Source organism: Ambystoma mexicanum, chromosome 2p, assembly GCF_040938575.1.
Source record: "Ambystoma mexicanum isolate Mex_15411 chromosome 2p, UKY_AmexF1_1, whole genome shotgun sequence".
NCBI classification, from domain to species: Eukaryota; Metazoa; Chordata; class Amphibia; order Caudata; family Ambystomatidae; genus Ambystoma; species Ambystoma mexicanum.
The window spans coordinates 447,094,594-447,122,264 of NC_090923.1; the positions used below are offsets into that span (position 1 = coordinate 447,094,594).

Sequence of the window (27,671 nt, forward strand, 5' to 3'; positions counted from 1 at the left end):
TCTCCATCTGCCTCGGGGCAGGGTGCCGTAACCAGTTTCTTCACTGGATAAGGGTGCAGGCCTCTTGACCTCAGAGGACTGCTGTCCGTCGTTAACTGCACGAACGGTAAGTTCTGGGCACTTCAAATGTCTTAAAAGTCTTTTGTAATGATATCTCTTGTTTTGCAGGGTTCCAGCGATGGCGGATGGCGGGCTGATGAGAGTTGAGGATCGAACCCGCGTGAGGAATAGAAGCGCCTGGAAGCACGTAAGTAAGCGCTTGTAGCCTGCTTCACGATGCGCACTAACTGTCCCTTTTATCTTGCAGGTACAAGTTCGGAGCTTTAGAGAAGCTGAAGGGTGCTGGAATACCGACTGGATTCGGCGTGGGAAGGAGTAATGGCACGTGAGTAATAAAGTTGCCCAATGTCTTTAAACGCACCTTCTTTTGTCTTTCAGATGCGGGATGCAGCGCCGAAGGCCTCCGGAGCGTGCGAAGAGCTGGTAAGCTTTTGTCTTTCAGATGCCGGAATGCAGCGCGAGGCGTTGGTGACAGCCGATGGACCAGGTAAGAGATGCGCTGCCACTGAAGACCGTAGTGCTAACCTGTTCTTTCTTTGTCTTTACAGGTGCTGCTGAAGACTGGATTCCAGGATGGTAAGCCTTTGTTCCCTTAGGCCCAGGATCAGAAGCAGAAGACACGATGAGCGTTCTGCTGCAGAGAATGCAGAATAAAGCAAAGCAAGATTCATCCATCGGGTGTGGTTTAAATAGCCTCCTGTAGTGCTTAGGTGTCTCCTTCCACAGCCTCGCCTAGGTAAGAAAAGAGTTCCTGCTTTCCAGAAGAGTTCCAGTGTTCTGAACCTAGGGAGTGGCTCCTGCCCCACCCAACAGGAAAACTAGTCCCAAACAGAAGAGGATCAGGGGCTCAACTGGCAGGTAAGTAAGCATCATGGTCTGCTGCAGGTAAGTCCACCCAAGCATTATGAGCCCGGCACTTCCAGCGCTGGGACTGGGCATCTTTATGAGCCTGGTGCCACTGGCGCCAGGACAGGGTCCAAAAGGTCCCAATTGGGACTGGCTGGCACTCGGAACCGGGGTTATGGGTCTGCTTCCAAGGGAGTTGGGCAAGTCCTGATCTTTTGGAAGCAGAGATCATGACACCGGCAAGGACAGCCACCCTGCTGGGTGAGTGACAGCTAGGCTGGAATGAATGGGAGAGAACTGAATAAAAGGCGAGTCTTATGGCTTGGAAGGCACTGGACGAAGGAACTGAAAAGGGCTTGAAGAGGACGCCTGCATGCATTATAGAGAAGCCCCTGCAAGGACGACTTCTCCCTTTGAGTTGGTGGGACCAAATCAACTCCAAAGTAAGCCACCTGGACATCCATCTCGGAGCTGGTTGAATTTTCACAGAGTTGCTGCTGGAAACAATATAGCCAGGGAGAGGAACAGGGAGATTGTGTGCGTTGCTTTTAAGCTGGCCTAGAGCTTTTGGAAGATCCTCTAGACTCCCAAGAAGCAGGACTGACCAAGCCTGAGCCCCTCCCTCAACAGAGTGCGGGCCCCCAGAAACAAGGAAAGCCCACCTCAACAGCCAGGAACCGCATTGATGCTATTTAAGGTAGCTGCGAGAAGCTGAAACACGAAACAGCCACTGAAAGTGAAGTTTGGCGGTTGCAAGTTTTGACTGTCCAAGTGCAGGAGTCCCCCGATGTCCTCCCTCTTTTCCCCATGACTGAGGCCCAGGAACAGCGAGAGCTCCACAGGAACAGAAGTCATCAGCTGCATCTTTTCTTCATTGCTAAGGAACTGTAAAACAAGTCCAAGAGAAGAACAAGTTACTCTCTTACCTGGTAACATTCTTTTGATGGGATGGGATGGGATGGTCCGACGACGTATTCCATATCTATGACATGTAATCACCACAGCTGTGCTGATTCAGAAAATCTTCGGCGTCTGCATCCTGCATCGATACGCCGCCCTCGAGGACCTCCTCGTCACTGGATGTTATAAGTAGGACGCACGACGCCCGTAGCCTCAGTTGTAGTTTTTTCACAGAGCGTGTGGCACCAGTCTTCTGCCAGTCAGACACACAAAGCCTTGCGGAAACGTAATCTGCAATCGCATAAGAAATTCTGTAGCGGGGAAGGCAGGGAGGGAGCGATATGGAATACGTGCGCGGATCATCCCATCGAAAGAATGTTACCAGGTAAGAGAGTAACTTGTTCTTCAAGGGGATTGGGTCCTATGACGTATTCTATATCTATGACAGGCTCCCAAAGCAGTACCAATGCAAGGACGTGGGAAAAGAATATAGAAAACAGAAATTTAGAATGCCCAATCAAACTGCGGTGTAAAGGACCGCCTTTACAAAGGCCAAATCCTGCCCACGGATGGAATCGAGGGAGTAGTGACGTACAAAAGTATGTACCGAAGCCCAGGTGGCTGCATCACAGATGTTACTAATAGGGCAGTAGAGGCAGCCATATCCCTGGTAGAATGGGCCCGCAAGCAGACCGGTGGGTCCTTACCCGCCAAGCAGTAACACTCAGAGATAGCCAAAATAATCGAGCGAGACAGTCTGTTTCGTCACAGCTTGTCCCAAACTCTTTCCAGCGTAACCAAATGAAGAGTTGATCATCCACTCTGACCCGGGACATGCGTGAAATCTAAAAGCTTAACGCTCTCCTAGGATCAAGCCTATGGAGCCTCTCCTCTTGCTTACCAGGATGTGGAGGAGGATAAAACGCCTGAAGAACAACCTTCTGGCCTAAATGAAATTCCGACACCACCTTCGGAAGAAAGGAAGGACGAACTCTAAGGACGACCGTGTCCTTATGAAACACAGTGAAGGGTGGCTTAACTGAAAGTGCATGTAACTCACTCTGTGAGAGAAAGTGACCGCAACCAGAAATACAGTTTTATGAGTTAACAGTCTCAAAGGGCATGAATGCAAAGGCTCAAACGGAGCACCCATCAGAAACTTGAGAACAAGGTTCAAATCCCAACCGGGCACCTGGAAAGATGCCGGAGGGAACAAATTAGTTGGCCCTTTCAGAAACTGAGAAATAAAGGAATTTTAAAATAGGAACACTCTTCAGACGAGCGCTTAAATATGGAAAGCGCCGCCAGGTAACCTTTAAAGGTACCCACTTGCAAGCCCCTGTGGGCCAAAGAAAGCAAAAAAGAACCATGGGAATGTCACGTGCAAAAGGATCCACATTCTGAACCCTGCACCAGTCACAACGCCAACGGTACAGGGACTTTGTTGCGGGCCATCTGGCCGAGAGCAACACCTCCATCATGTCTTCAGGGAGGTCCCAATCTTTATACCTCAACCTTTCAGAAACCAAGCGTGAAGGTTGAGGGATCTGACCTCTGGATGGAGAACCTGACCCCCCCTCCCGTGAGAGCAGATCATCTCGGTAGGGAAGACGACGTGGAGGGCAGATGGACAAGTCGAGAATGTCCGGGTACCACGTCCTCTGGGCCCACGCTGGAGCAATGAGGATCATCCGGGAACCGAACCTCCGTAACCTCTGCAGTACTTGCGGGATGACAGGGACTGGAGGAAACGCGTACATCAGTGGGAATGACCACTCCACCACAAACGCGTCTCCTAAGGCTCTCTTTGGAGGAAATTCCTGCGAGCAGAACCTCTTGCACTTCCGGAGGCAAAGAGATCCACTTGAGGGGTCCCCCAAAGGGCGAAGATCCCCAGGAGAATCTCCGGAGCCAACTCCCACTCTTGAGAGATCGTGCTCTGCCTGCTCAGAGCGTCCGCCGTCTCGTTTTCGTCTCCGGCCAGATGAACTGCCGAGATTGAAACTTCCTGCTGGATTGCCCAGAACCAGAGCTGCATCACCTCCCTGCACAGAGTAAGTGACCCTGCCCCCCCACCCCCCTTTTTGTTGAGGTAGTGCATGGCCACCGTGTTGTCCGTCAGGATCAGGACATTCTTCCCTCGCACAGTCGGCAGAAATGCCTTCAGGGCTAGCCTGACGGCCCTCAGCTCCAACAGATTGATATGGAGTCTGGACTCAGACGGAGACCAACGACCACTGACTGAACTCGTTGGCATGAGCTCCCCATCCCGTGAGGGATGCGTCCGTCACGATCGTTACCTCCGGCCAGGGTAGCCAAAATCGAGCCCCCTTCATCAAATTGTCTTCGAAGGCCCACCACAGAAGGTCCTGGGCGACCGAGGACGGCACCTGAACAGGGTTCGACAACCTGCCGGAGGACTGAGACCACTGGAGCTTGAGTGCCCATTGCAAAGATCTCATCCGCAACCTGGCCTCTGGCACCAGAAGAATGCAGGATGCCATGAGGCCGAGCAACCTCAAGAACTCAAACACTGGGAGACTCTGGGCAAGCTGAAACTTGTGCACCATCTGCTGAATGTGATGAGCCCTCACCTGGGGAGGAAAACACTGCCCCAGGGACAAGTCGAGCACAGCTCTGATGTACTGGAGCCTCTGAGTTAGTGTCAAATGGGACTTCTTTAAGTTGAGGGAGAAGCCCAGCTTGTGGAGGGAGTGGCAGGTGACTGACAGATAATCCAGGACTTGCTCGGGAGAGCGCCCCCTGATCAACCAATCATCCAGGTAGGGGTAGACGTGAATACCCCCCCCTTTCCTGAGGTGCGCTGCCACCACAACCATGAGCTTGGTGGAGACCCTCAGGCGGAGGTCAATCCGAACGGCAGGACCCGAAACTAAAAGTGCGAGTCGCCAACCGCGAACCTCAGGTACTTCTTGTGCTTTGGATGTATCGGCACATGAAAATAAGCATCCTTGAGGTCGAGAGACACCAACCAGTCCTGAAGTTCAAGGGCCTGGAAGACTTGAGAAAGAGTAACCATCTTGAACTTGTCCTTCCTGAGGAGTTTGTTCAAACCGCGCAAGTCCATGATAGGTTTCAATCCCCCGTCTTTCTTGGAAATCAATAAATAAGGGGAATACCATCCCTTGTTCCTCTCCGCTACAGGCAACAGTTCTATGGCGCCTTTCTCCAGCAGGGATTGAATTTCATGCGCAAGGAGCGGATCCGGACTCTTCAAAGAGAGATTCCCCAGTGGATTGTCTTGAGGCCTCTGCCAGAAAGGAAGACAGTAGCCGTGGGTTATGATCTCCAGAACCCACACATCTGAAGTAATGGCGCGCCACTCTGCAAGATGCTGCGCCAGCCTTCCCCCAACCGGCGAACCATGGGACATGGCCTCATGAGTGAGCTGGAGCGGCTGCGGCGTTGCCCGAGGGCAAAGAGGCAACAGCCCGAGCAGCCTTGGCATCTCGAGTACCTTGTTTTCCACCTTCGGCACTCCTACGGTGGCCCCTTTGACTGGCAGCTCCTCTCGCTTTACCAAAGGATGAGTAATAAGGAAAGGAACCTCCCCTCCATTGCTGTCCCCTAGGACGAAAAGGCGGAGGTTGGCGAACTGCAGCGCCCAACGACTTTGCTGCAGCTTTGGAGGTTTGCAACCTCTCAAGGCTCTCGTTAGCCTTGCTGCCAAAAAGATGTTCCCCGTCAAAGGGCATGTTGAGGAGCCGGGCCTGCACATCAGGAGCAAATCCCGACTTCCACAACAACGCAAACCTGCGTATCACGGTGCTCGCTGCCATGGACCGGCTGACGCAATCTGCCATGTCCAAACCCGACTGAAAAGCTTCACACATGGCATCCTTGCCATCCTGAACCATGGCAAGAAAACCATCCCGTTCGTCCCCTTCAGGAATATGTTCAGCCGCTAAGGAAACACAGTTTGCATGAAACGTGTCAAGGCACATACGGAGTTGGCCGCCTGAAGCACCATACCCCCTGAAGAAAACACTTTCTTCGCCCAGCCGTCAAAACGCTTGTCGTCCCTATCAGGAGGGATGGTAGGATACGCCGCCTGCTTTGCCGGGGCCGGGGCCGGGGCCGTAGCCGCCTGCACCACCAAACTCTCCGGAGTGGGGTGCTTGGTCAAGTAGCAGGGGTCGCTACTGGCTGGGCAGTATTTTCGCGGCAAAGACTTGCCCACTGCCGGGAGACTCTCTGGAGCAGTCAAAGCCGCCGCCACCCTCCTCTGTAGAGCCATATGGAACGGCAGTACTGGGTCAGATGGTGGACCTTGGTCGGGGACATCCGTAAGGTCATCCTGAAGAAAATCCCCTGGGGGAGAAGACCATCCCAAGTACTCAGTGACCCTGGACATAAGGAGCCGGTACGAGGAGTCTGCATGAGTGCCAGGCTCAGGCCTACAAAACTCCACCTAACTTTGCCTAACAGTGATAATAAGAAAATAATGAATTTAGGTAACACTACATGGTGCATCTATACCATTGAACATTAAAAATTAAAAAGAAAATATGATCTTTCAGGATACTACGAAATACTGGTTATAATCAAAATGCAACTGAGGAAAGAAAGGGAACCAAAACAGAAAACAACCATGGATATCCAAACAAATGACTAATGGTTTAGAATGTTTCAATCCCATACGAAAACAGAGCTCCTCTTTGTTGTGTCCTCCCGGATTCTTTGTATTGTAATCAACAATATATCTACTCTCTCATTGTCTCAGTTTACGTTCTCGGTTTCCTCCCCTTGGGTGCTGAGGAACGGAGTCAATTCCAAAGTATTTGAAGGATGAAATATCTCCTCCATGTGTCATCGAAATGTTTTGTGAGAGGATATGTTGGATCATGATTGTTGATGGCTCTCGGGTGTTGAGTATACAGACCTTGTCTTCCAGTTTGGTGCTCCCTATGTACCACAGATCACAACTCCATTGGATATATATTACAAATTATGTAGAGCAGATAATGTGTTTTGTAATATCAATACTTTGCCCAATCAACAGGTGTTTGTATTGTTTTGTGTTTAGGCCATATCTGCATGCTTTACATTTTGAAGATTTCTGGAAGCCCATGTGTATACTGGTGAGTCAATTCGACATGGGAGGTGTAGGTTTTGATTGAAACAGGCTTGCTGATAATTCTGACTGGATGGATCTCGCCTTCCTTAAGTTTACACTAGCATTTGCTTGAATGGATTGTTGAATGTCCGGTTCTCTTTGCAAAAGGGACCAGCGTTTGCCCAACATGTTCCCGATTTCCTTCGGCTCATTGTTGAAGGTGTTAATGAATCTAATACTTTCAGGTTTACCTTTCGGGTTCTGGGTCTTTTTTGTTAGCCTTGAGAAAGATCTCCTCTCTGATTTGATTAGTGCATTGCTCATATGCTTTGTTTATAATCTACTTTTGATAGCCTCTAGCATGGAACCTTCCCACTTTCGTTCTCGCATTTTGTTGATCTGTTGATGACTCACTACAGTTATGTTTCAGCCATAAAAACTCCCTGTAGGGTATGCTATTTTTCAAGCTCATTTGGTGGGCAGTGAACGCATGAAGCACTGAGTTGGTGCTTGTCAGTTTGCGATGGACTCCTGTGACAATGGTTTCATCCACAACTTTGACTTTAATGTCCAAAAACACCACTTCAGTGTGATCATGATGTTGGATGAACTTGAGACTTGTATTACGTGTGTTTAAGATTTGAAAGAAGTCAAAACCATTCTATTTCCGTGCCTTCCCAAAGGATGAAAAGATAGTCGATATAACAACGCCACAATACCACTTTGCTGGTGTGAACTTTCATGCTTTCTTCAGAAGGCCCACATATTAGGATATGTGCACCATCAGGAAACCTTTAATCCATATTGTCCATCTGTACCAAGGTATGTGTACCTTCTAAGTTGCTGCCAATCTATCAATGCTTAAGCATGTATACGTGCCATTCTAAATTCTGTATCTATGTTGGGGTATCTCTACTCATTTCATGAAGTCACGGATCTCTGTCCTGCACACATGCATACTACTGTCGCTTCCATTGAAAAGTCCTTGTAATCATGCCACTCCTGTGACTTTTTCACACAATTTGTTGCTATAGCTAGCCCCACAAGTAATACCATCTGGACCGCAGGCTTTTCATTAGCGCTTGATTAGCTAAGAGCATTGTGTGAGGGGTCAGCAATATGAGGTGGACAAATTTTTAATATTTGTTCAAAATATGCCATTTTATTAGGGCAACATTATATATCAAAATTCCTCACTTGCCCTACTCTAATGCGGGTTTCCCCGACTAACCAAACTAATGGGAAACATTCTAACAGGAAAGATGGCCCTCATAATAAACATCAAATACAAAAGAAAATATATGGCAAGTCAATTAGCATCAAGAAAAACATTCATAAAATATTGGTAACCTTTTAGAAACCTGGGTGAACTCCCTTCCCAGGCTTAAAGGTGTATTCCTCTTCAAGGAATAGCAAAAAGAAGATGAGGAAAATCCACATAGGTAGCAAAGTCTCAGATTAGTTCTTGAAGTCAATTTCAAGTATGGATTTGTTAACCACAGTTCCAACTATAAAAGTTCTTCTGCTGATGGAAAAGGGCCTCAGACTAGCATCAATGTTTTTCTCAGTCACAATGCCACTTTACTACTTCCATTTATCCAAGAAGACTCGACAGTTGAAAAAGAAATGTAACTTCCAGAAAGGTAATGGAACAAATGTCTCAGTTAACAATAAGCATGCTTCTATTCAGGTTAGAAATCACAGTAGGTATATTTGTCAGGACCACTTCTCAGTTCTGCTGTTTCTATTACAACAACTTCACTTCTACTAAACCATGAGGACATTCTCCTTGACCCCATAGCATTACACTTCACTAACCACTGAAGTCTTGCATCCACTGACAACCCAAAAATACCACCACAATTTCTGTACCTTGAATTGTAAAGACAGGTTAGGCTTCAGCGCTTCATATTGTAATGACAGATTTGACTTCAATACTTTGAATTGCAAAGGCCGGTTTGGACAAGATTCACTTTAAGATATTCCAACACCTTAAAGTAAGCAAATCTCTCTCAAAAGGGGCAGCCTCTTTGCCCCGCTTGCCTTTCTACAGCCACAACTTCAGTATTGAATTTGAGCAGCAAAATTTCCCTTCCCCAACTTTGCCTTCACCTCTTTGCCAATGTCAGCCACACAATTACCCAGAAGTATTAGGCTAGTCTCTTGGCTTTTGGTAATGCTTGCACACTTGTATCTTAAGCAAGTTTGACAAGTTTGAGCTTCTATTGGGCTCACAATAAAAATAAGAACAGTTTCTGGCTTCACTCTCAATAAGGGAATACTCTGCTTGTGTAATGCTTGTGCTCTCTGCAACTTCAGATATTAAACACCCAACATCTTTTAAGAAAAAAGATTGTTTCAATGTAGAGTTAAAGTTGCACTCTTCACTTCAAAAATGAAATTAGATACACGCTACCACATCTTGTTTAACAAAAGGTGTTTCATAATGTTCGTTCTGTTTATTGAGAGACGTGACCAATGTTCACTCTTCCTTTGAGAAACAAAATTAGGTACACGCAACCACTCCCTCATGTAGTTTAAAGACGTTCAGGGTTTGACAATGGGGTTTCGGTAACTTTCAGCTTCTAAGCGAGCAAAAGAAAACCTTTCCATTCACACGCAAGTGTTACTTTCATTGTTCCCTTGTTAGAAAAATGATTAACCAACTTCAACTCGCTTCTACTTCTTACGCGAGTGAAAGAAAGACTGATACTGTTGCCGGCAGTGCTCGATCAAGGAATCAGAATGCCAGGTTTGACTCACCGGCTTCTGGTATCCTTGTTCTGCAGGCTGCTCGGCTTCCACGACTTCGGGCACAACTACTACTTCCAGCTGCTTAGGGACCCACATCGTCCTCTGTTCAGGTGTCTCCGCCCGGCCACTCTAGTATGGAGCTCCTCTCGCTCCGGAGACCTGCAACTCGCCGACAGATCCCTGCTTCGGTCTCAGACAAGTTGCCTGTCCAGCAAACACTGCAATCAGGGTCACATGGGGAAAGACAGCCTCTCTGCATGCCTTCTGCTGTGCGGCCTCTGTACTTCAGGGTTTGGGGGGGGGGGGGGAGAACAGGACCCGCTCAGAACAAGCAGTTGAAATCTGCTACATCCATGTTCCGGCATCCCTCTGGTTCTCCCACTTTGGCTTTGTTTGCCTGCTCTGTGCCTTCTTTCTCCTACTGCTGCATGCACTCCAGTCAAGTTCCAGCTTCCTCCTCTCTTCTATTGCCTGCACCTGAGGGGACCTTTAAACGCCTCACAGGTTAGTTCAGGTGTGGGCTGTTAGGTGTAATTGCCGGACACTGCTGACATGCTTCTTCAGCCCTTTTCTTCGTCCCAGTACTTATGGGACATGTAGTCCCCAACTAAGTCAGTTCTTTTAGGTGGTTGCTTAACTTTAAGGGTCAGTTTACTTCCCTTAAGGTTATTTAAAAGTAAACCAATAGAATGTGTGGGTACAGGGGAAGACCATCCATTTAAGGCCACATTTACAGATTCCTTTACACTAAACCTTTGTAAGGAAGGTATGCATCCTGAATAACATTTAAGCGTCTTTCTATTTGTTAGGTTTTCTTAGATTTCATAATACTTGTGTTCAGAACCCCAGATTATATATGTGGGTTAGGGATATCACAATGACAATAAGCCATTACCTGTTTTGGAAACCTGGAAAGGTTTTCCTTGTCACAGGACAAATTCTGTGTCTCATCCCACAGGATCTCATCACCCTGGGCCCCGTCTCCTCTCAGGGGATCCTACAGCAGTACATCACACCCAAGGTCACGAAGCGTTGGTTTTTCCCTGGCCACCTGGGAGGAGACTTTAGGCAGAGTTTCAGTGAGGGATCAGTAAGATTCTTCACAATTGTTCAATCAGGTATCACGTTTAATGCCCAGTCTTTAGCAGCACATTCACATGATACGATCTTTCCGACCACACTCCAGATGCAGCTTGCATCACAGAGACTTGGTTAGGTGATAACCCAGGGGCTATGATAGCACAGGGCCTTCCAGCAGATTACATTATCCACATGGATCGGGTTTCCGATCATCCTAATGGCGGTATTGTTCTGATACACAAATCTACCTTGATTGCCAGCGCGATACCATTTGAGCACTAAGTTAACATGGAAGCCCTGTTGGTTAATTTTTCAGTTAAGGCTTCTGTTTATGTTTTAACTTTAAAGAGGCCTCCCCGTTTCAATCAACTTTTTGTGACACTTTTCTTGAACTCACCGCTGAGTTCCAGATTAAATATACTGGGCTGGAGATAGTGGGCTATTTCAATGTAAGGATTAATAGGGATAAATATATAAATATTGCTCATTCCGTATCGGCTTTGTTGGATCTTGGCCTTCAGCAACATGTTGCTGGGCCAACCCATCAAATGGGGAGCATTTTAGATCTTATATTTTAGTTTCGCAGGCTGGTCACTGTGTATACGTCACAGGAACTGGAATGGTCAGATAATTTCTTGATTCTGTTTGCTACTGAGGCAGAGACAGAGGCTGTAGCCCATCCTAAACCCAAGACCTAGAAACAGATTTGGCGCTCAGTCATCACCGGTGAGGTGGTGGAGGAAACTGCCACTGGCTGCATAGGGCTGCAGTCCGTGGGCTATCCTACCTTGCTTTAGTATTCTCTTCTACCGCGGACTGCATCACACCTCAAACTGTGTAAACAGCGAGGCCCCCATTCGGAAGCCTGGTATGATGAAGAATTAAAAATGACTGAGGCTAAAACAGAGGCAGGCAGAGCAGAGTTGAGGAAGTCATACGAGCAGGGCGACCATAGGTTATTTCGCACCGCTACTCTGGCATACCATGGACCTATGAACAGAGCAAAAAATAAGTTTCTCAGGTAAAGTGGAATCAGCTGTTAATCAGCCCAGAGAACTATTCAAGGGTATTTGTTTATTATCCCTCCGACCCCTGGTTGATCAGGCTGGGATTACCCCATCTCAGGAGCTGTGTGACTCTTAATCCACCTTTTTCAATAGTAAGATTGCATAGATCCATGATTAAATCACCTTGTCCGATTTAAAGACGGGCAGATATGAGACTGCTCCATTAGCATATGTCCCAACCACTTCATGGTCGTCTTCTCCATCCTTCTCCTTAGAGGGCATACTGCTGGCCACTGTCAAATTAAAATCTTCATCCCTGCTTAATTCCATCCCACTGGCCAGATGTAAATCTATTGCATTGTGGGTTGCCCAGGCAGTTAACCATTCTTGCCAATCAGGTGTCATGCTTCTTGATCTTAAACACGCATTGGTGATCCCTTCTCTTAAAGAAGCCCTCACTCGACACCTCTATTTTGGCTAATTTCCACCCCATTTCCTTATTGCCTTTCCGTGTGAAATTGCTAGTGTCTTTAATTTCTCTGCTTCTTAGTCTATTATTGTAATCCTCTCACTCCTTTGACCCTTTTCAATCTTGTTTCCACCCCAGCCGTGGCACAAAGAGCGTGTTGGTATCGGTTGCAGATGACCTAGCCCGTCTCGCAGATCAAGGTGGAGTGGGGGCACTGATATTATTAGATCAGTCAGCAGCCTTTGACACCATTCATCACTCAATCGTGCTTGATCGCCTCTCCGGGGCTGGGATAGTCTGGCAGGTACTGCTTTGGTTTAAGTCTTTGCTGTCAGGTCGGGTTCAATCTCTCGCACTTACCCCTTTTCTTTCCTCCCCTCAATCTCTGTGGGGTTCCCCCAGGAGTCTGCCTCGTCACCCACTTTATTCAACATATATATCCAAACACTGGTGGAGCTCATCCACTCACATAGCCTCCAGTGCAACCTGGTATGCTGATGACACTCCGATACTTTTTTGGCTAGATCTGACTCGGCCCAATCTAGTGTCTCAGCTGCAAGGTTGCCTTGAGGCTGAGGACTGCCGGATGAGCGACAACTAATTCAAGTTGAATGGGGATAAGACAGAAGTCCTGGTGTAAGGCCCCTGTTTATGCTCGCTCCCTATGGACTCTCTTTCTGACCCCTTTCTCTTGGATCTTTCCCAGCCCGGTGTCGATGGTGAAGGATTTAGGTGTAACGCTCTCATCCTCTCCCTCTCTCGAGGCACAAGTAGCATCTGTATGCCAATCTGGGCATTACAAACTTAGGGTCTTGTGTAAGGTGCTTCTTTTCATTCCACCACGGCTGCATGTACCTGCAGTAACTTCTTTGGTGCTTAGCACAATCGACTACTGCAATTCCCGCTACCTAGCACAGCCATCATACGGTCAGCCGCCTCCAGATTCTGCAAAATGCAGCAGCAAAATGCAGCAGCAAGAGAGGTAACTCGGAATCCTTTTCTCTATACTTTTTGTTTTGGTTTATTTAAACCTTTACAAAATCACTAAGTGAAATTATTACATAGAAAAACCATAAAAGAAAATACTTCAATTATCATATAAAACATTTTACAAAACAGAAGTATCATGCATTTCGTGTGCATAAAAGCTTAAAAACAATTTGGATTCCTAACACTTATTTTCATGAATAGTAATTTACCTCACTATTATCTTCACAGAATGGTATATGTCAAATCTGTTCAGTGAATTACAGTTTCTTACGGATCCTGCCTACTGGCACAAATTATTGTAGTGATATCACATTTTTTTCAAAAAAGCTGTTACGCAAATCTTTAAAGCAGTTGATTTCCCATGCAACATTTGATACCATAGTTGTTCTCTGTTAAAGTAAATCGAATTCACAAATTGTTCAAAATACAGAATTCTTTGAGGAATAAGAACGGGGCAAACAAGTACAATATGTTCAAGTGTTTCATCTGTACCTTCAATTTTACAAAATCTGCACCATTTTGGTGTGTCACTATTCCTGTTCCGAATATTATTAATATAGTTAGTGTACATCACATTCATCCTGAATCACATATATTAATTCCGTATCCTCCTACTACGATATTTCTTCAGATAGACCTCCATTTTAGTATAAAATTTCCGAAAGGAGTAGGCCTGGCAGTAAACGCTGGATTGTAAAATAACTGTCTTGTTGCATTGCCAGTCATTGCCTCAATATTTGTTTTACCTTAACGGGATTTGTGAGCAATGTAGAAACAGACACCCCCAAATTTTGTAGTAACTCTTCTACCTCCATTTTCATTTTACTCATAAAATCACCCGAGGTTTCGGCACCAGCTATAACATATAGATCTTCCTTTTCATTAATTATAAATTTCCTCCATAGTAGCGCTCTTTTCCATAGTAGACAAGATTTCAGTGATTCGAGCCCAAATTTGTACCTAATAAATTCTATTGGGACACACTTAGCCAGGAAAAACAGAGTCCCTCTCCATACAATACCCTCCACCAACTTTAAATAGTCCATATAAAAAAAATTCTAAACCATATAATAACCTTGGCAGAACTTTCATTATATAAAATTTTCTCAGCGGAGTCATGGAGAATTTACCATATTTTTTTAATTATACACATTTGCTGCAGTGCTGTTTCAGCCTTTAATTTCAGATCATTTTTAATCAAAGTGATTGACCGTGTACCAGAAAAATAATATCCCAGATATTTTAAGGCACTTTGACTTTTTATAGGTTTACCTTCACAGACCCATGCATAAGACATTTGACTCCTGTTAGCTTTTCCCAGACGCAGGATAGTAGTTTTCATAAGATACATTTTTAGTTGTAGTTCGCTAACAAATTTCCCAAATTAATTGATCAGACGTTGTAGACCAACCTTAGTAGTGTCTAATAACAGAAAATTGTCCGCGTAGGCAATCCATCCTATACAGACATTTCCCAATTTTGGTGAGACCAGTCCCTCATCTTTCAGAGCGTTCTCTGCTCCGTTCACATAAAGATTAAAAAGAGTGGGGGCCAACCTGCAGCCTTGTCTCAGCCCATTAGTTATATAAATTTACGTAGACAGCAAACCATCTAATTTAAACAAACATTTAATCTCGTATCCGAGTACAATGCTATAATTATGTCTAACAGATGGTTCGGCATGGCCAGATCTCTCAATCCACCATGTCAAATGCCATGCTAAGATCCATGGAAACAATACAAATCAGAATAGCACCCTTCTGCAATGCTTTATTCTGCAACCCTACGTATTATCAATCCCCTGCAGTCCATGCCCATATTTTTCTTGAAGGCAATTTGTTTTATATCCAGGATGTGATTTGCAGTAATCCATTTCTGGATATCTAATAGGATCATTGATGCAAAGATTTTTGAATCTGGATCGGCTATTGCAATGGGTCTATAACTGCTAGGGCTTAAACAGGGGCCTTTTTTAAAGACTGGAAGAACAATGGACAGTCTCCAAGATCGAGGTATAGTCTTCGATTTAAGGACATCGTTGAAGAGTATACAGAGAACCCTGGCCCAATATGACATCTAAGTTTCAAGATTTTATTTGATAAATTGTTTGGGCCTGGAGCAACAGAATTCTTGGATCTCATAAACAAGCTGGATACAGTATCAATTGAGTTGTCCAATAACCATTCTAGTTCATCATTGGTTTCTTTCAGAAATACCTTAGCATTATCTTTGTATAACGTAGAAAAGTGGTCTAACCATATCGTTTCAGTAATGGGATTTAAAGGTCATATATTTCTGAGTATGTCCCAGATTGTTAATCAGACTCCAAAAATTAGATGAATTGTAGCCCTTCAGCGAGTTCAACATCTCTTCTCCATCAAGTTGAGACATTCTGCCCCTATGACCAATCAACCAATTCTTAAAATGTTGTTTAACCTTTTTAATCTTATTCACTATAAGTAGATCATGTTTTCCCTTTGTCAGGAGTAATCGTATTTCTTTCTGCATTAGCGTTTTTTGGTCATGTACTTCAGTGCCAGTATTGTGTTTATGAATTTTCTTTGGGGTGTTACTTGAGACAATCTTTCCTTTTCTTTTAGTACCATGAATAATTTTATTTATATACGGCACAAAGTTGTTAACTGAATATCTCTGCATTCGTCGATCTAACGACGATGTATCACAATCATAAATCATTTTTTTTTAAATTCTATGTAATCATAAATCATTGTTGATGTGAACCTGCCTGTTTTATTATAGGTCCATCTCATTCTATTCCCTCTAGGATTTATCAAAATAACTTCATTGTAATAGCTCAGTGTTTCTCTGGGAATTTTTTTGCAAAGTCAATTGATAACATACAATGATCACTAGTGGACGTGGCCTTCAATGTAAAATTGAACATATGTTTACCCAATTCGCATGACAGAAATATATAACCAATTTTTGAGGTAGTTCCCCTGGCTTTCCAAGTTGGAAGCTTATTTGCAATCAATTCTAGTCCCCGAATAAAGGTTAACCATAAGGCTCCTCTAAGTTTGGTATTTCCCCCTTTAGCATTATTGATAGCCATATTAGCTCTCTAAGCATCGCCTATTGTCTGATTAATATTACAGTCCACATTAAAATCACCCGCTATAACAATTTGGCACCCTTGGTTGGCATAAAAGGCACTGGTCAATTTTCATCCCAGGTAATTAAGTTCTTTCTCCAACTGGTTATCCGAATGCTCCAGTGTATTCCAGTATACATTAGTAATTAAAAGTGGAAAAAAAAACCTAAAGCTTTAACATTGAAGGTCACTGTTAACAAAATTCAAAATTGGCCATTCACCCCTTCTTTCAATTTGAGTTACTGGATTATTGGCCAATAAAAGACCTCCCTTGGGTCGACCTCTCTCACCCCCTGTAGCACATATATCAACCGTGTGAAAACCTTCGAATAGCAACTTGCCTCGAGCACACGTCTCCTGTAGTAGGATAATATCATAAAATGATAGATCAACCATCAATTTGTCAATGTTCATTAAGTGGAAACATCCACGAGAGGTCCAACTGAGTAAACTCAATTTCTCTACTGTGCTAGAGAGGTTTTCCTAATTCTTTTAAGGTATTAATTGACTCTCTTAAAGATAATGCCAACTATCTCCAATCTTGTTTATCCGAGCCCATCACATTATTGGGATTGGAGGACTCCTCTTTAGCTGACTGAACCGACCCCTCTACATTCCTCTTGTCCCTTTCTTCCTCCCCCCCAGGTTTACTGTTATGTAGGGGAAGAGATCGAAACCCCTTCCTCTGCAATGCTTCCACCTCTATCATCAGTAAGGACCTCACTAAAGGAGAAGGTATGACCAGACGGACAAAGTCATATCTACGTTTGTGAATAAAGTCAACCAGTAATATATCAGCTGAGGATATTAAACATAGTTCTGGAATAGCTGCAAACAAGGACATGATGTAAGGACCTATTCAGCGATAACCGTCCTCCTTCATTGAATAGAACACTCAAAATTAAGTTTGGCTTTCAGGAAGAGCTGGCTTTCTTAAATCTTGGTACATGTTCGCATTGCCTATATACTCCTGTGACTTCACTTCAGAATCTGTGTGTATATACATTTCCTGATTCTTATCATTAGACACTGGATGCACATTTTCATTTATAGGCCTTCTCTCAGCCAGTATCTTTTGTACAATTTGTGTAACTTCCTTTTTGCTTAATTGTGGATTTTCTTGGCCATTACTGATCTGTTCTCCTATGCTACTAAGTTCAATATTGCCATGACTAGTGAGATCAATGGAAAGTTAAAGCTCTGTTTCAAAGTTGAAGTTTATATATGGTTGGTTAAACCCTTGTCTCCAGTCCTTGTGACCTAAACCGGAGTTAATCAATTGAGTAACTCTTTTTTCAGTATTATCGGACCTAAGGTAATAGTTAATTGCACGTTCTTATCGGCAACTTCCGATAGAATATTGCTCTCTTTGATGTCATGTATCAAACTGTTACAGTTCACAGATATAGGTGTCACTGTTCTGGATGGGGCTGCTGAGTTTTTAAAGATCTCGAAAATGTCATTCAAACCATATTCAATGGTTTTAAGTTGCATTTCAATATTGCAAGGTTCTTTTTTCTTTTTCATTACATCGGACATAGTTTTTTCGCCCTCATAATATTCGCTTTAAGTAGCTTGGTCACTTTTGTTTATTAGGCTTGGGGGAAAAGTTTCTTTCTCGATACCAATAGAAGCTTTTTCTAATTCCCAAGAAAGAAAGGTTGGTGTCTCCATCTCGTTTCGTGCCGCTTCAATTGTATTTTTTCAGCCCTTGTCCCTGAGAAATTTCCTAGACTTCACATTTTTTGCGTCAGTCAGTTTAATCATTTTTTTTCATGTTTTTTAGATAATTTAACTTTAAAGTTACCACTCTCATTGGGCGGTACAATCGGGTTTACATGATAGCTTTACACTTATTAACCCCTTCTTTAATTTTATCTTCAGTCAAACGTTCCCTGAGTATTGAGTAAGTAATCACTATCACTTCACCCGATGCTGACATTGGAATCGTTGACTTTCGTTTTCATATCATAAGACTTGTCCGAATTTGTAATTTGTCTGTCTAGATTAGTCGTTACAGCCAAAACTTGAAATGCTTTGCATATTTTAATGGGAAACTGACCGAATTCAGTTAGTACATTATTCAGCACTTCGGTCTGTTTATGTAGTTCTTGCAAAATTAGCCTATTAAATATGCCCAGCTTGATGGATAAATCAGACCCCTTCTCATTTGCATTCCGATCCTCAACATAAATATATATCATTGTTAGTGGAGAGACCAAGTAGGTTAAACTTGCTATTTAGAAACATTTTCAGAGTGTCGATAAAGGATCTGCTAGGGCTAGTGCGCCTCCCTCCCCCCCAAACGGTGAAGCTCCACTTAACAGTGGATTAGATTTAGGTTTATCCTTCAATATTTCATTTGACGGGTCATCCATGAACAGTGGTAGAAGCATCCTCACTATCCATAGAGCCGGTTTGATTTAATTTGATTGATTTAAGAGCATTCGAGCATGCCTGAGCACATTAAAAAAGTTCCACCTCCTCCTCACAGGGAGGAGGCAGAGCCCCTGAAAGCGCCAGACTTGCTCTGAGCGTGTTAGCCGCTGCAAAAATATCAATCACTGGCTCTTTCTTAATGACATTTTTTTTTTCATCATCAATCTTAATGTACAACTATTAGTCAAAGCAGTAGAATATGTTGTAAAGAGTTCAGACTTCAAATCGCCAACCTTATGTATTCACGGGCACGGGGTACACCACAAAAGTGGCCGCTCCCACATTTATCTCAAAATTACCTACCAGTGAAATCACATCCACTAACTAAGCATGTGCCCAAATTTGCAATAAGGGTTTACCTATATGTGTATGTCTGATATCAGAATCTCACATTAAAAACTTTTTCCCCGGCCCACGCTAAACCCTAACAGCCAAACAGCCTTCTCACTTGTGAGCTCACTTACTGGTGCGCGCGCTGTTGCTCGTGCACCACGTTTAAATGGGAATTCTGGGTGCGGGTAGGCGGGGCATTTCAATTGTGTTCGATGTAGTTTCGCCTCAAGTAGGTATAACCATGCTTCCTCCTGCACATCGAACAACTGTAGGAGAATCACCAGCCAAACAGCCTTCTCACTTGCGAGCTCACTTACTGATGCGCGCGCACGCGGTGGTGCCTTCGCTATATACATTTCACCTGCCTTGAGACAGCTACATTGACTTCCTACCATTCAAAGAGTCCAATTTAAATCTATGTGCATAGCGCAGCAGGACCTTTATGGCATAGAAGCGGAATACCTGCAGCTCAAATGTTGCCCTTATGTGCTTAATAGCCCCTTAAAGTCTCAGGAGCCACTTACCATTCAAGTGCCTCGTTTTCGGCTCACCCGGGTGGCTGGTCATGCTTTCTAAGCTGTGAAACTCGCTTCCACAGTCTTTATGCGCTACTAAAGACCATCTCTTCTTCCGTCGACTCCTGAAGACTTTTGTGTTTAAATAATTTTTCTTTACTGCCTGTCTAACTGTGCCTGCTGTTTTAGCGCCAACATGCCTTTGGGCAATGAGTTAAGAGTCTGTATACCTTATTTGTGGCTGCTAATGTTAAAATGTGCCCTATACCTATGCTAGTAGATATGTACCATTTGTGCCCTTGAAATGCTACTTGAAATGGGGTAAAGGAACCTCTGATGCTCATTTCATCATTTCTGGGGCAGCCGTCACGCTATGGGTTGTGCCTGGGATGGGTGGGAGTCGGTGAACATTCATGGATGTATTCATTTCTTTTGTTTGGGCTGGAGAGACTGGATGCTTCATCTAAGTTGTCTTAATAATGTAGTTTGAGACCAGGAATACTAAGTTTATTACTTGCTCATTTAATACAAAAGATCACATTTTCAAAATGAAACCAATTCTACGTTATTCGATCCCACTAACGATTACACTGCCCTAAAGTAAGATAAGTACAAGAAAACCACAATGTAGTTTACAAATGACAGTGTCAGATTACCAATAGCTTTCTCTGGAAAAAAATTAAGATTCCTAAAATGAAAATAAAAGATAAATTGCCAAAAAGTGTTAAGATTTGTACCTGCTATAACTGCATTTGTAGAAGCTACAGCTGGTATAATTCGTTTTACTACCCCTGAAAAAAAGGCAAAGAAACATGTTTGAAATACCACCAATACTAAAAGGCTGACATATTTGAATGGTATGTGCACAATTCAATTAAGTTTTCTACACCTTTTAATAATAAATATCCATACCAGTAGATAAATGACCACACCATTAAAGGGTCTAGAAATCAATATTTGAAAGCTTTCCAGGCAGGATTCCAGTGCAAATCTCATTGTGAAACTAATAAACCTGCTTATCTTAGTTTTATTGCCTCTAATATTAAAGCCCCTATCCCCAGCAACAACTACTCTACAAGATGTACATTTGAAGCTGCCCAGAAGTTCATATCACTGGCAAAGGTGATTGATCTGACCACTATCGCATTTAATTTTCCTCAACCACTCCTCCCTCATCCCCAAGCGATAACATCCCTGCACCATGCATCAAACAGGAAAAATCTCAACCCACCAATTTATGGCTAACCTAATAACATTTGAATATGAACAGACTTAAAACGAGAAACTGTTACACAGTGACATCTATATGGATTACATAGGACTCTCTCTTTCCACTAAAAGGAAAGTCTACAAAAATGTTCCATCAAAATGGTTCACGCTGGAAGTTTCTGAAGGCAAAAGTGAAAGTTAGATTTTACATGGGGCAAAAACGATTCAAATGATAGGATAGAACTTGTCAGATATAACCAAGATTATACAAATATAATATGAGCAAAAGCACAATACTTTCACAATCATGCATCAGAGACTCCCTGTATAAAAATGGAAATCTGAAGTGCAAAAATACATTTCTCACCCATTCAAACTCTATGCAATGATATTGTTGAATTTGTTTTTGTGAAGATTAGTTTAATACACAAAGATAACACAATGAAATGTACAATATTTGAAACCCAAGCTGACAATTCATAACTAAAAGACTTCTGCTCAGATGAATCTCCCACCGGCTCTTTCCACCCTCTTGTACTTTTAAGCATAGTTCAATATGAAAAGTTGATACAAGGAAGTCAAATCAGGTTCCTTGCTAGATTGCTGCCCCAACAAAGTATCAAAAGATTAGCACACCTTAATCCTGTAGCCAGAAAGATGAGAACAGTATTTATTTTTATTAAGTTAAGTTTCATATACAATCATATTGCCCAAGAATTTCATTTAAAAAAAACTATAAATGCATACACTAAAACAATTACAATTCTTAATATTCATAAGTATTTTATTCACTAGCGGGCGTGGCTGACTGCCATGCAGTGAAAACGTGCCACACAATCGCTCCTGCCTGATCCTGCATCGATCTGACAAATACAGCAAGAAATAAAGTCATCTTGAACTAAGAAAGTGCACAACCGTAAGAGACTGTAGGGTGCGCCGCAACTGGACATCTGCTGCTTCAAGATACACAGAATAACGGGTATTATAGCGGCCCATTGAGCGGAATAACGCTGGAAACGCTCCTGAGCAGATTGCTGAGGAAGCAAGAGGTCTGCTTGGGACAGCTGAAGAGCGCAGCAGCAGATGCATTCCCGCCCGACAGTGAACAGAATCCACATGCACCCAGCATTCGTAGGAGGAGCAAACGAGATCCCGTGCCCCCAAGAGACCAGAGGGACAAGGAGGCAGAATTGGGTGGGGTGCAGTGGAGTTCCCCAGACGCAGCGACAGGTATGCCAGGCAATTCGACCCAGAGGGAGCCAAGAGACAAAGAGGGCGAAAGGGGAAGCAGACCAGGTGCTCCATAAGTGAGAGCGGACGCAGCACACCGAACAAGAACAGGCACTAGAGGGTGAGCCCCGGGAACCAACAAGAGCATGCACATAAACCCTGGGGACAACTAAGGATACAAGGCCTGACAGAGGCGCAGTAGTAGGCTTCTCCTCTGAGGTCTCGAAGGGTGTTGGACCTCCCTTGGTCTTCCTTCGTGCCAGACAAATCAAAGTAGTCTGAGCCGAATCTGCCTGCGCAATCGAGGCAAAAGTCTCATCTACCAAGGCCTTCTCCAAGACCTTCATCATCTGCTTTTTTAATTCCTGCTACTGCTCCCTAGACACACCCTTTCCGGGTACCACTTACCCTTATCGTCCGATGAACTGGAATCGCATCTGAGTCAGCCTGTTTTTTTGTGCACCAATGACAAGGAAGAGGGTGGGACTTGCTATGCGAATGCTTCTGTGACACCTTACCTCCCAACACTTATCGGGGAAAGGTGTGGGATATATTGACCCACTCAAGTGCATTGTACCACATCACCAAGCAGCATTTGCGCGAGAAACAGCAACCTGGCTGCGCTGGCTCCTGTGCGAACCAGGACCTCAAAACTGCGTTTTGGCAGCAGCAACAAGATGGCTGCACCATCCTGCCCAGCACACTTCAGGCAAGATGGAACAAGGGGACACTGAAAAAGTTTGCCATTGTGCTATAAAACATATAAATTGAATCGAGTGAAAAGGCAGCGTTGCTTTGCTGCAAAAGCCAGAATCACCATGAAAAGAAACCCTTTTTCACCTTTAAAAATGCTGCTCTGACAATATTTCCATCTGTTCTTCCCCCAACCACTGTGATTAATAAGGCCATGCCCATGCATATCCCCACTGTCCCTCAGCAAAACCAAGCCTTATTCCAGAATGACAGGCTGTGCCAGCTAAAACCTGAAAACCAACCAAAGCTGTACTGCATCAAACATGGAAAAGCACTTAACTTTGGCTAAAAAGCGTCAAAATCACCGTTTGAAAAAGAATCAGAGCTGTATGTACACATGTCAATTTTATGGAGCCCTTTATCTTGTCCAGACTGTCGTGTAAACCATATTGGAAAGACAGATGACAAACCGAATTTAAAGAACGAAATGCTAGCAGTTTTTAACATGTGGAAAAATGGGCTGTGCTGACTAAAGAAAAAAAATGGCCCGTTTAAAAATAAACGGTTGAATGAAAGCCTGCTTACTTAGCAATGTAAAGAGATTATGTTAGTGGTGATGATGCACACAATGGCTATCTTCTTTCGCAGGTTTGTTTTAATTCAGGACCCAAAATAAGAAATAAAGGTTTATAAACACATGGGCTGAATTTGCAAGCCCTCAAAAAAAAAAACAGTTATTCCAGTTGCCAGTCATGAAACTTCCCCAAGGGAGGGAGACACACCATAAACTTTTAGGACACGAAAGTGATAATTGCCAGCTTGAAAAACTTTGAATGGGCCAGGACAAAGAAAGTTCACACGCACGTCAGACATTCGTCTGTGCTCCAGGCTGGGACAATAGAAGTCCTGGAACACTAACCTGTCAAGTGTAGGGGAACATAAAACCTTCAAACTGGGAACCCCCACCCCACACAGGGCTGAAGTGACAGTTGGTTACAGCTGAAAAAGAAAAAAAAAATGGTGCAGTGATAGACAAAGGACTGCCTTTTGTTTCCAAAGAAGGTTTCATAAATAAACTTTAAAGACTTTATCTCTGCAGCAAGAATTAGTAAAAAATGTAAAACGTTCGCAGTTTCAAATATAATTTCATGGGCTTTCTTTTAAGACTTGTTAGAACTCATCGAACTCAATGTTGTTAGAACATGGGGGAACAAATTACAAAATATGACAGATTACAAGAAAAGCATCCATTTTGCAAATGTGCATTTTTGTACATACATCCCTCATGATAATCAACACCCATGTATAAAGTTCTAGAATGTTGAGTAATATAAATCCCACTGAAAAGCGCAAAAAACTGGTAGTAGGGTGAAACAAGGTCACACATAATGGAGGATTGGCCGATCTGTGCTGCATATAATATGTAACCTGTGTATATAATTTGCTAAGAGATTGCAATTGTATAAATGCATGTTTTTGGTAAAATCAGATTTAAAGTAAATGTGGCTGTTTCTGGACATTGTAAAACTACCTCAAACCTGACATCATTCCCGTGGAAATCCGACCAGTTGAGAGCAAGGCGGAGACTAGCACCACTGCCCAATCCAAGTAGCTTCGGGCGTGCTTAGTTAACCCTGCCCAGCCTATACTTTGATGAGGTCACTAGGCATTATAAATAAGGGTCCCTGACAAGACTCTGGACACACGCACACTCTTCCTCATTTCCTGTGCTGCGTTCCTGTACCCGTCATCTTCCAGATCCAGACTCCAACTACAAGGCCAAAACATTGCTGATCTTGCTCCAGGGTCCACTACAAACCCCATCATTGCTGGTCCCATTCCCAGTAAGGCCTCAAATCTGAAAACCACTAAAATTCCCAAATAAACAAAGGGAAGAGCTGTGGTGTTTTTGGGATGTATGCTGATCCTACTCACTGCATGCTGCTGCCACCCACTGCTTGCTGCAATCCTGTAGTATCCAGTGACCAGAATTGCCAGTCCAGAAGTGCTATCCGGTAACCAGAACTGCCCAGCTGATCCGGTCCCGCTGATTTTGTCCGGCTGTCCTTTGTTAGACCAGATCTGTGTGGTGACCAGAACGCTGACTGTCCCAAAATCCTAAACTAAAGTGGACCGAGTATCAATAGGAACCCATAGAAATCCATAGTATACCTTGCCTTGCTTTGTCCTTAGTTCCCCTCTCTAAGCCATCCTCTTCTGACCGACCCCGATATCCTGTTAAAATTGTCAGCATTATCTGTGAAACCCTGCCTTTGATTCCTAGTGTTAGCGCCGATTTTCTCTTCATTTTAGTTTTGCATAGAACATAAGCCATTAGCAATTTTGATTAAATAATTAATTTTCCCTGGAGAAAACGGGGTACACTACGTGAAGGGTTACAACTGCAGTTTAACTGTAGAGATTCACGAGTGGCTTCCTCTTTTTCTTAGCCATCAAATCTAGTTTACTTAAAATTTGCAAATCATTTTAATGCCGCTCTTCTGTTTTTCACTGCCCCATTTTTCAAAAAACGCACCTCGTTCTATCTTGGCTATTTCATTCAGTTTAACAGCTGTAGACCCAATTTCACCTCCGTAATATATCTGATCTATAGCTATCCCCCAACTGCACTTCAGATCAGTGTATTTCACCCGTTATTAAAAACCGTTTGGGTAATTTCAGGCAAGAATTGCAAAGTTTCCAACGTGTCATTTGCTGCAATCTGTTTTATATCTTCCACTCACTTTTCGAACTGTATGCTCATGCTAATCCATTGCTTGCAATTGTTAGTACCTTTACATTGTTGCTTTAGTGAAGAACTTGTTTGTTTCAAGGTTTTTGCACACATTCATTATTTTATTCATCCATTTCCGAGTGTCCTTTTTAGCATTGCCAGGGTTTAAAATCAGTTTTTCTCTTGTTTGGGGAGGGAAGGTCTGATTTCAATTCTGGTTCCTCTTTGTCATTCCTGATTACCCTGCTGCTTGTGTTTATCCATTCAGAATTGATTATTTGTGGGGTGAGGGAACATTACAGGGGGAAATTCTAACTCAAGTTCTATCTTACCTAAAATCAAAAAGTGCTCCTATTCCCTGGTGTTTTGTAGATGTGTCAATAGAAGGTTAAACTAAGTGCATTGCTTCCATTCCTAGTGTTATCATCACCCCACTGGTGATTGCTGCCCCATATTAAAAAGTTGACAGTGGTGCCCTGTGTCTCATAACAGGACAAGCTGAGTTGCTGCAGGGAGAAGCTGAGGGGTACATTTCATATTTGCTACCTTCTCAGTTGTCTTTGTATGCGCCCAACTTTTAATACCGACTATCTCTTTACTCCACACACTCCCCAGTCTGAGCAGAACGTCCGGGCTGAAGGATTAGAAAACTAATGAGGATTTAACAGCTTTTCTCACTACTTATTTTGTCACTGGGGCACATTTTCACCAGAATTAAAAGGCAAGGGACTGGTGAGCAAACAACCACACATACATTATACCCTCTATTTGCCTGACATTGCTACAGGACAGATGAAGACAGTTTATGGGGATGACTCCTCAGATTTGTTGCAAGGTGGCACAAATGCACTGTAGCTGCTGGAGAGAAACGATTTCCACAAACAGGCATGTTTCATGAGGGGCACTTCAACTATGTTTGTGTCTTAGGGGACCCCAAAGAGGTATTTTGGATCCAATCTAGCTTATGTTCAAATTGCACAATTTATTGTTGTAAAATTCGTAATTTAACTTGCAACAAACTGACCTGTACTCCATTACTTCGATGTATCACACAGAGTATAAGCTTTCATGAGCCCACCTTGTGTGCACTGGGTAGTTCTGCTGAACTACATTTCCCAGTGTTCCATTGGGCATTTAAGCCCATCGGCAGCGCGCTGGCCAGGCTGGTTTTTGCAAGTTCACAGAAGAGAGTGGAGCAGCCATTACTGAAGGTAATTTACTGCCTATGTAACTTCTGAGCCCCCCACCAACCCGCAGTGTTACATCCCCACCACCTCAAGTATTACCTACACAGCCCCGATCCCAGTACGGGAAAAAACTAAAAGATATTATCCTCGAAAAATATATGGTAATGGGTCTAAGCTAGTTACGATGATGCATAAGACACCAGATTGTGGTATGGTAACTTGAGGCCTGGCCTATGTATCCCATATTAAGACTGCCAGTAGTATCCCCATTGACCAAGCACCTATATGTGCCTTTGTTAGCACCTTAACATTGAACCCCATGGGAAACATCAACTTCAGCTGCACTCAGCCGCCGTTAGTTTCGGATACTCTATATGTGAAAGAAACTGACGACGGGCATTGGTGACGCAACAGCTGGAAAGGGAGGTGAAAGCTGCCGAAGCCCGACACAAATCCTGTCGCTCAAGAAAATCCCTAAGAGCACTCCGGAAAATCAGAGCCCAACTGGAGAACCATACTGCAGACCGGGTTGCCCAATCATTGCTATACACGAAACAGTCATATTACATCCATGGGGACAAGGTAAATTGTTTCCTCGCCGCAAAATGGAGAAAACGAAAAGTCCGGAATTACATAGCACAACTGAACGATGTACAATGGAAACCACATACAGCAGAGCTGGACAAAAAAGAGAATGCAGCGTTTCCACAAGGTACTCCTAAGCAGCGAGAACCTTGACCCAGGACGGCAACTCTCATATGTTGGCTCCCTCCCCCTGCCCCAGATCGCAGAACACGATAGAACCAGCCTCGGGGGCCCAATCTTGGCACAAGAGGTCAGCAACGCCATATCAGCACTGCCAGCAAATAAGGTACCGGGCCCAGATGGACTAGGCAACGGTTACTATAAGACATTCTGCTCTCATCTACTCGGCCCGCTGAAAAGATTATATAATTCAATTAGGGAAAAGGGGAGGGTCAAGCCCAATATGGGGAAGCCAGGAAAAGGTCCCCACAATTACGCGAGCTATCTTCTC

General features: G+C 43.8%; 1 protein-coding gene across 6 annotated transcripts in view; it reads right to left on the minus strand.

The window, feature by feature from the left end:
• The window catches only part of UBA3 (ubiquitin like modifier activating enzyme 3), a 1,318,404-nt gene that overhangs the window by 598,397 nt on the left and 692,336 nt on the right, over window positions 1-27,671 (minus strand). For all 6 annotated transcript variants that reach the window (XM_069643803.1, XM_069643802.1, XM_069643804.1 and 3 more), the window contains one exon: window positions 20,320-20,373. In XM_069643803.1, the coding sequence (XP_069499904.1) occupies window positions 20,320-20,373 (54 nt within the window). The remainder of the gene's footprint in view (window positions 1-20,319; window positions 20,374-27,671) is intronic.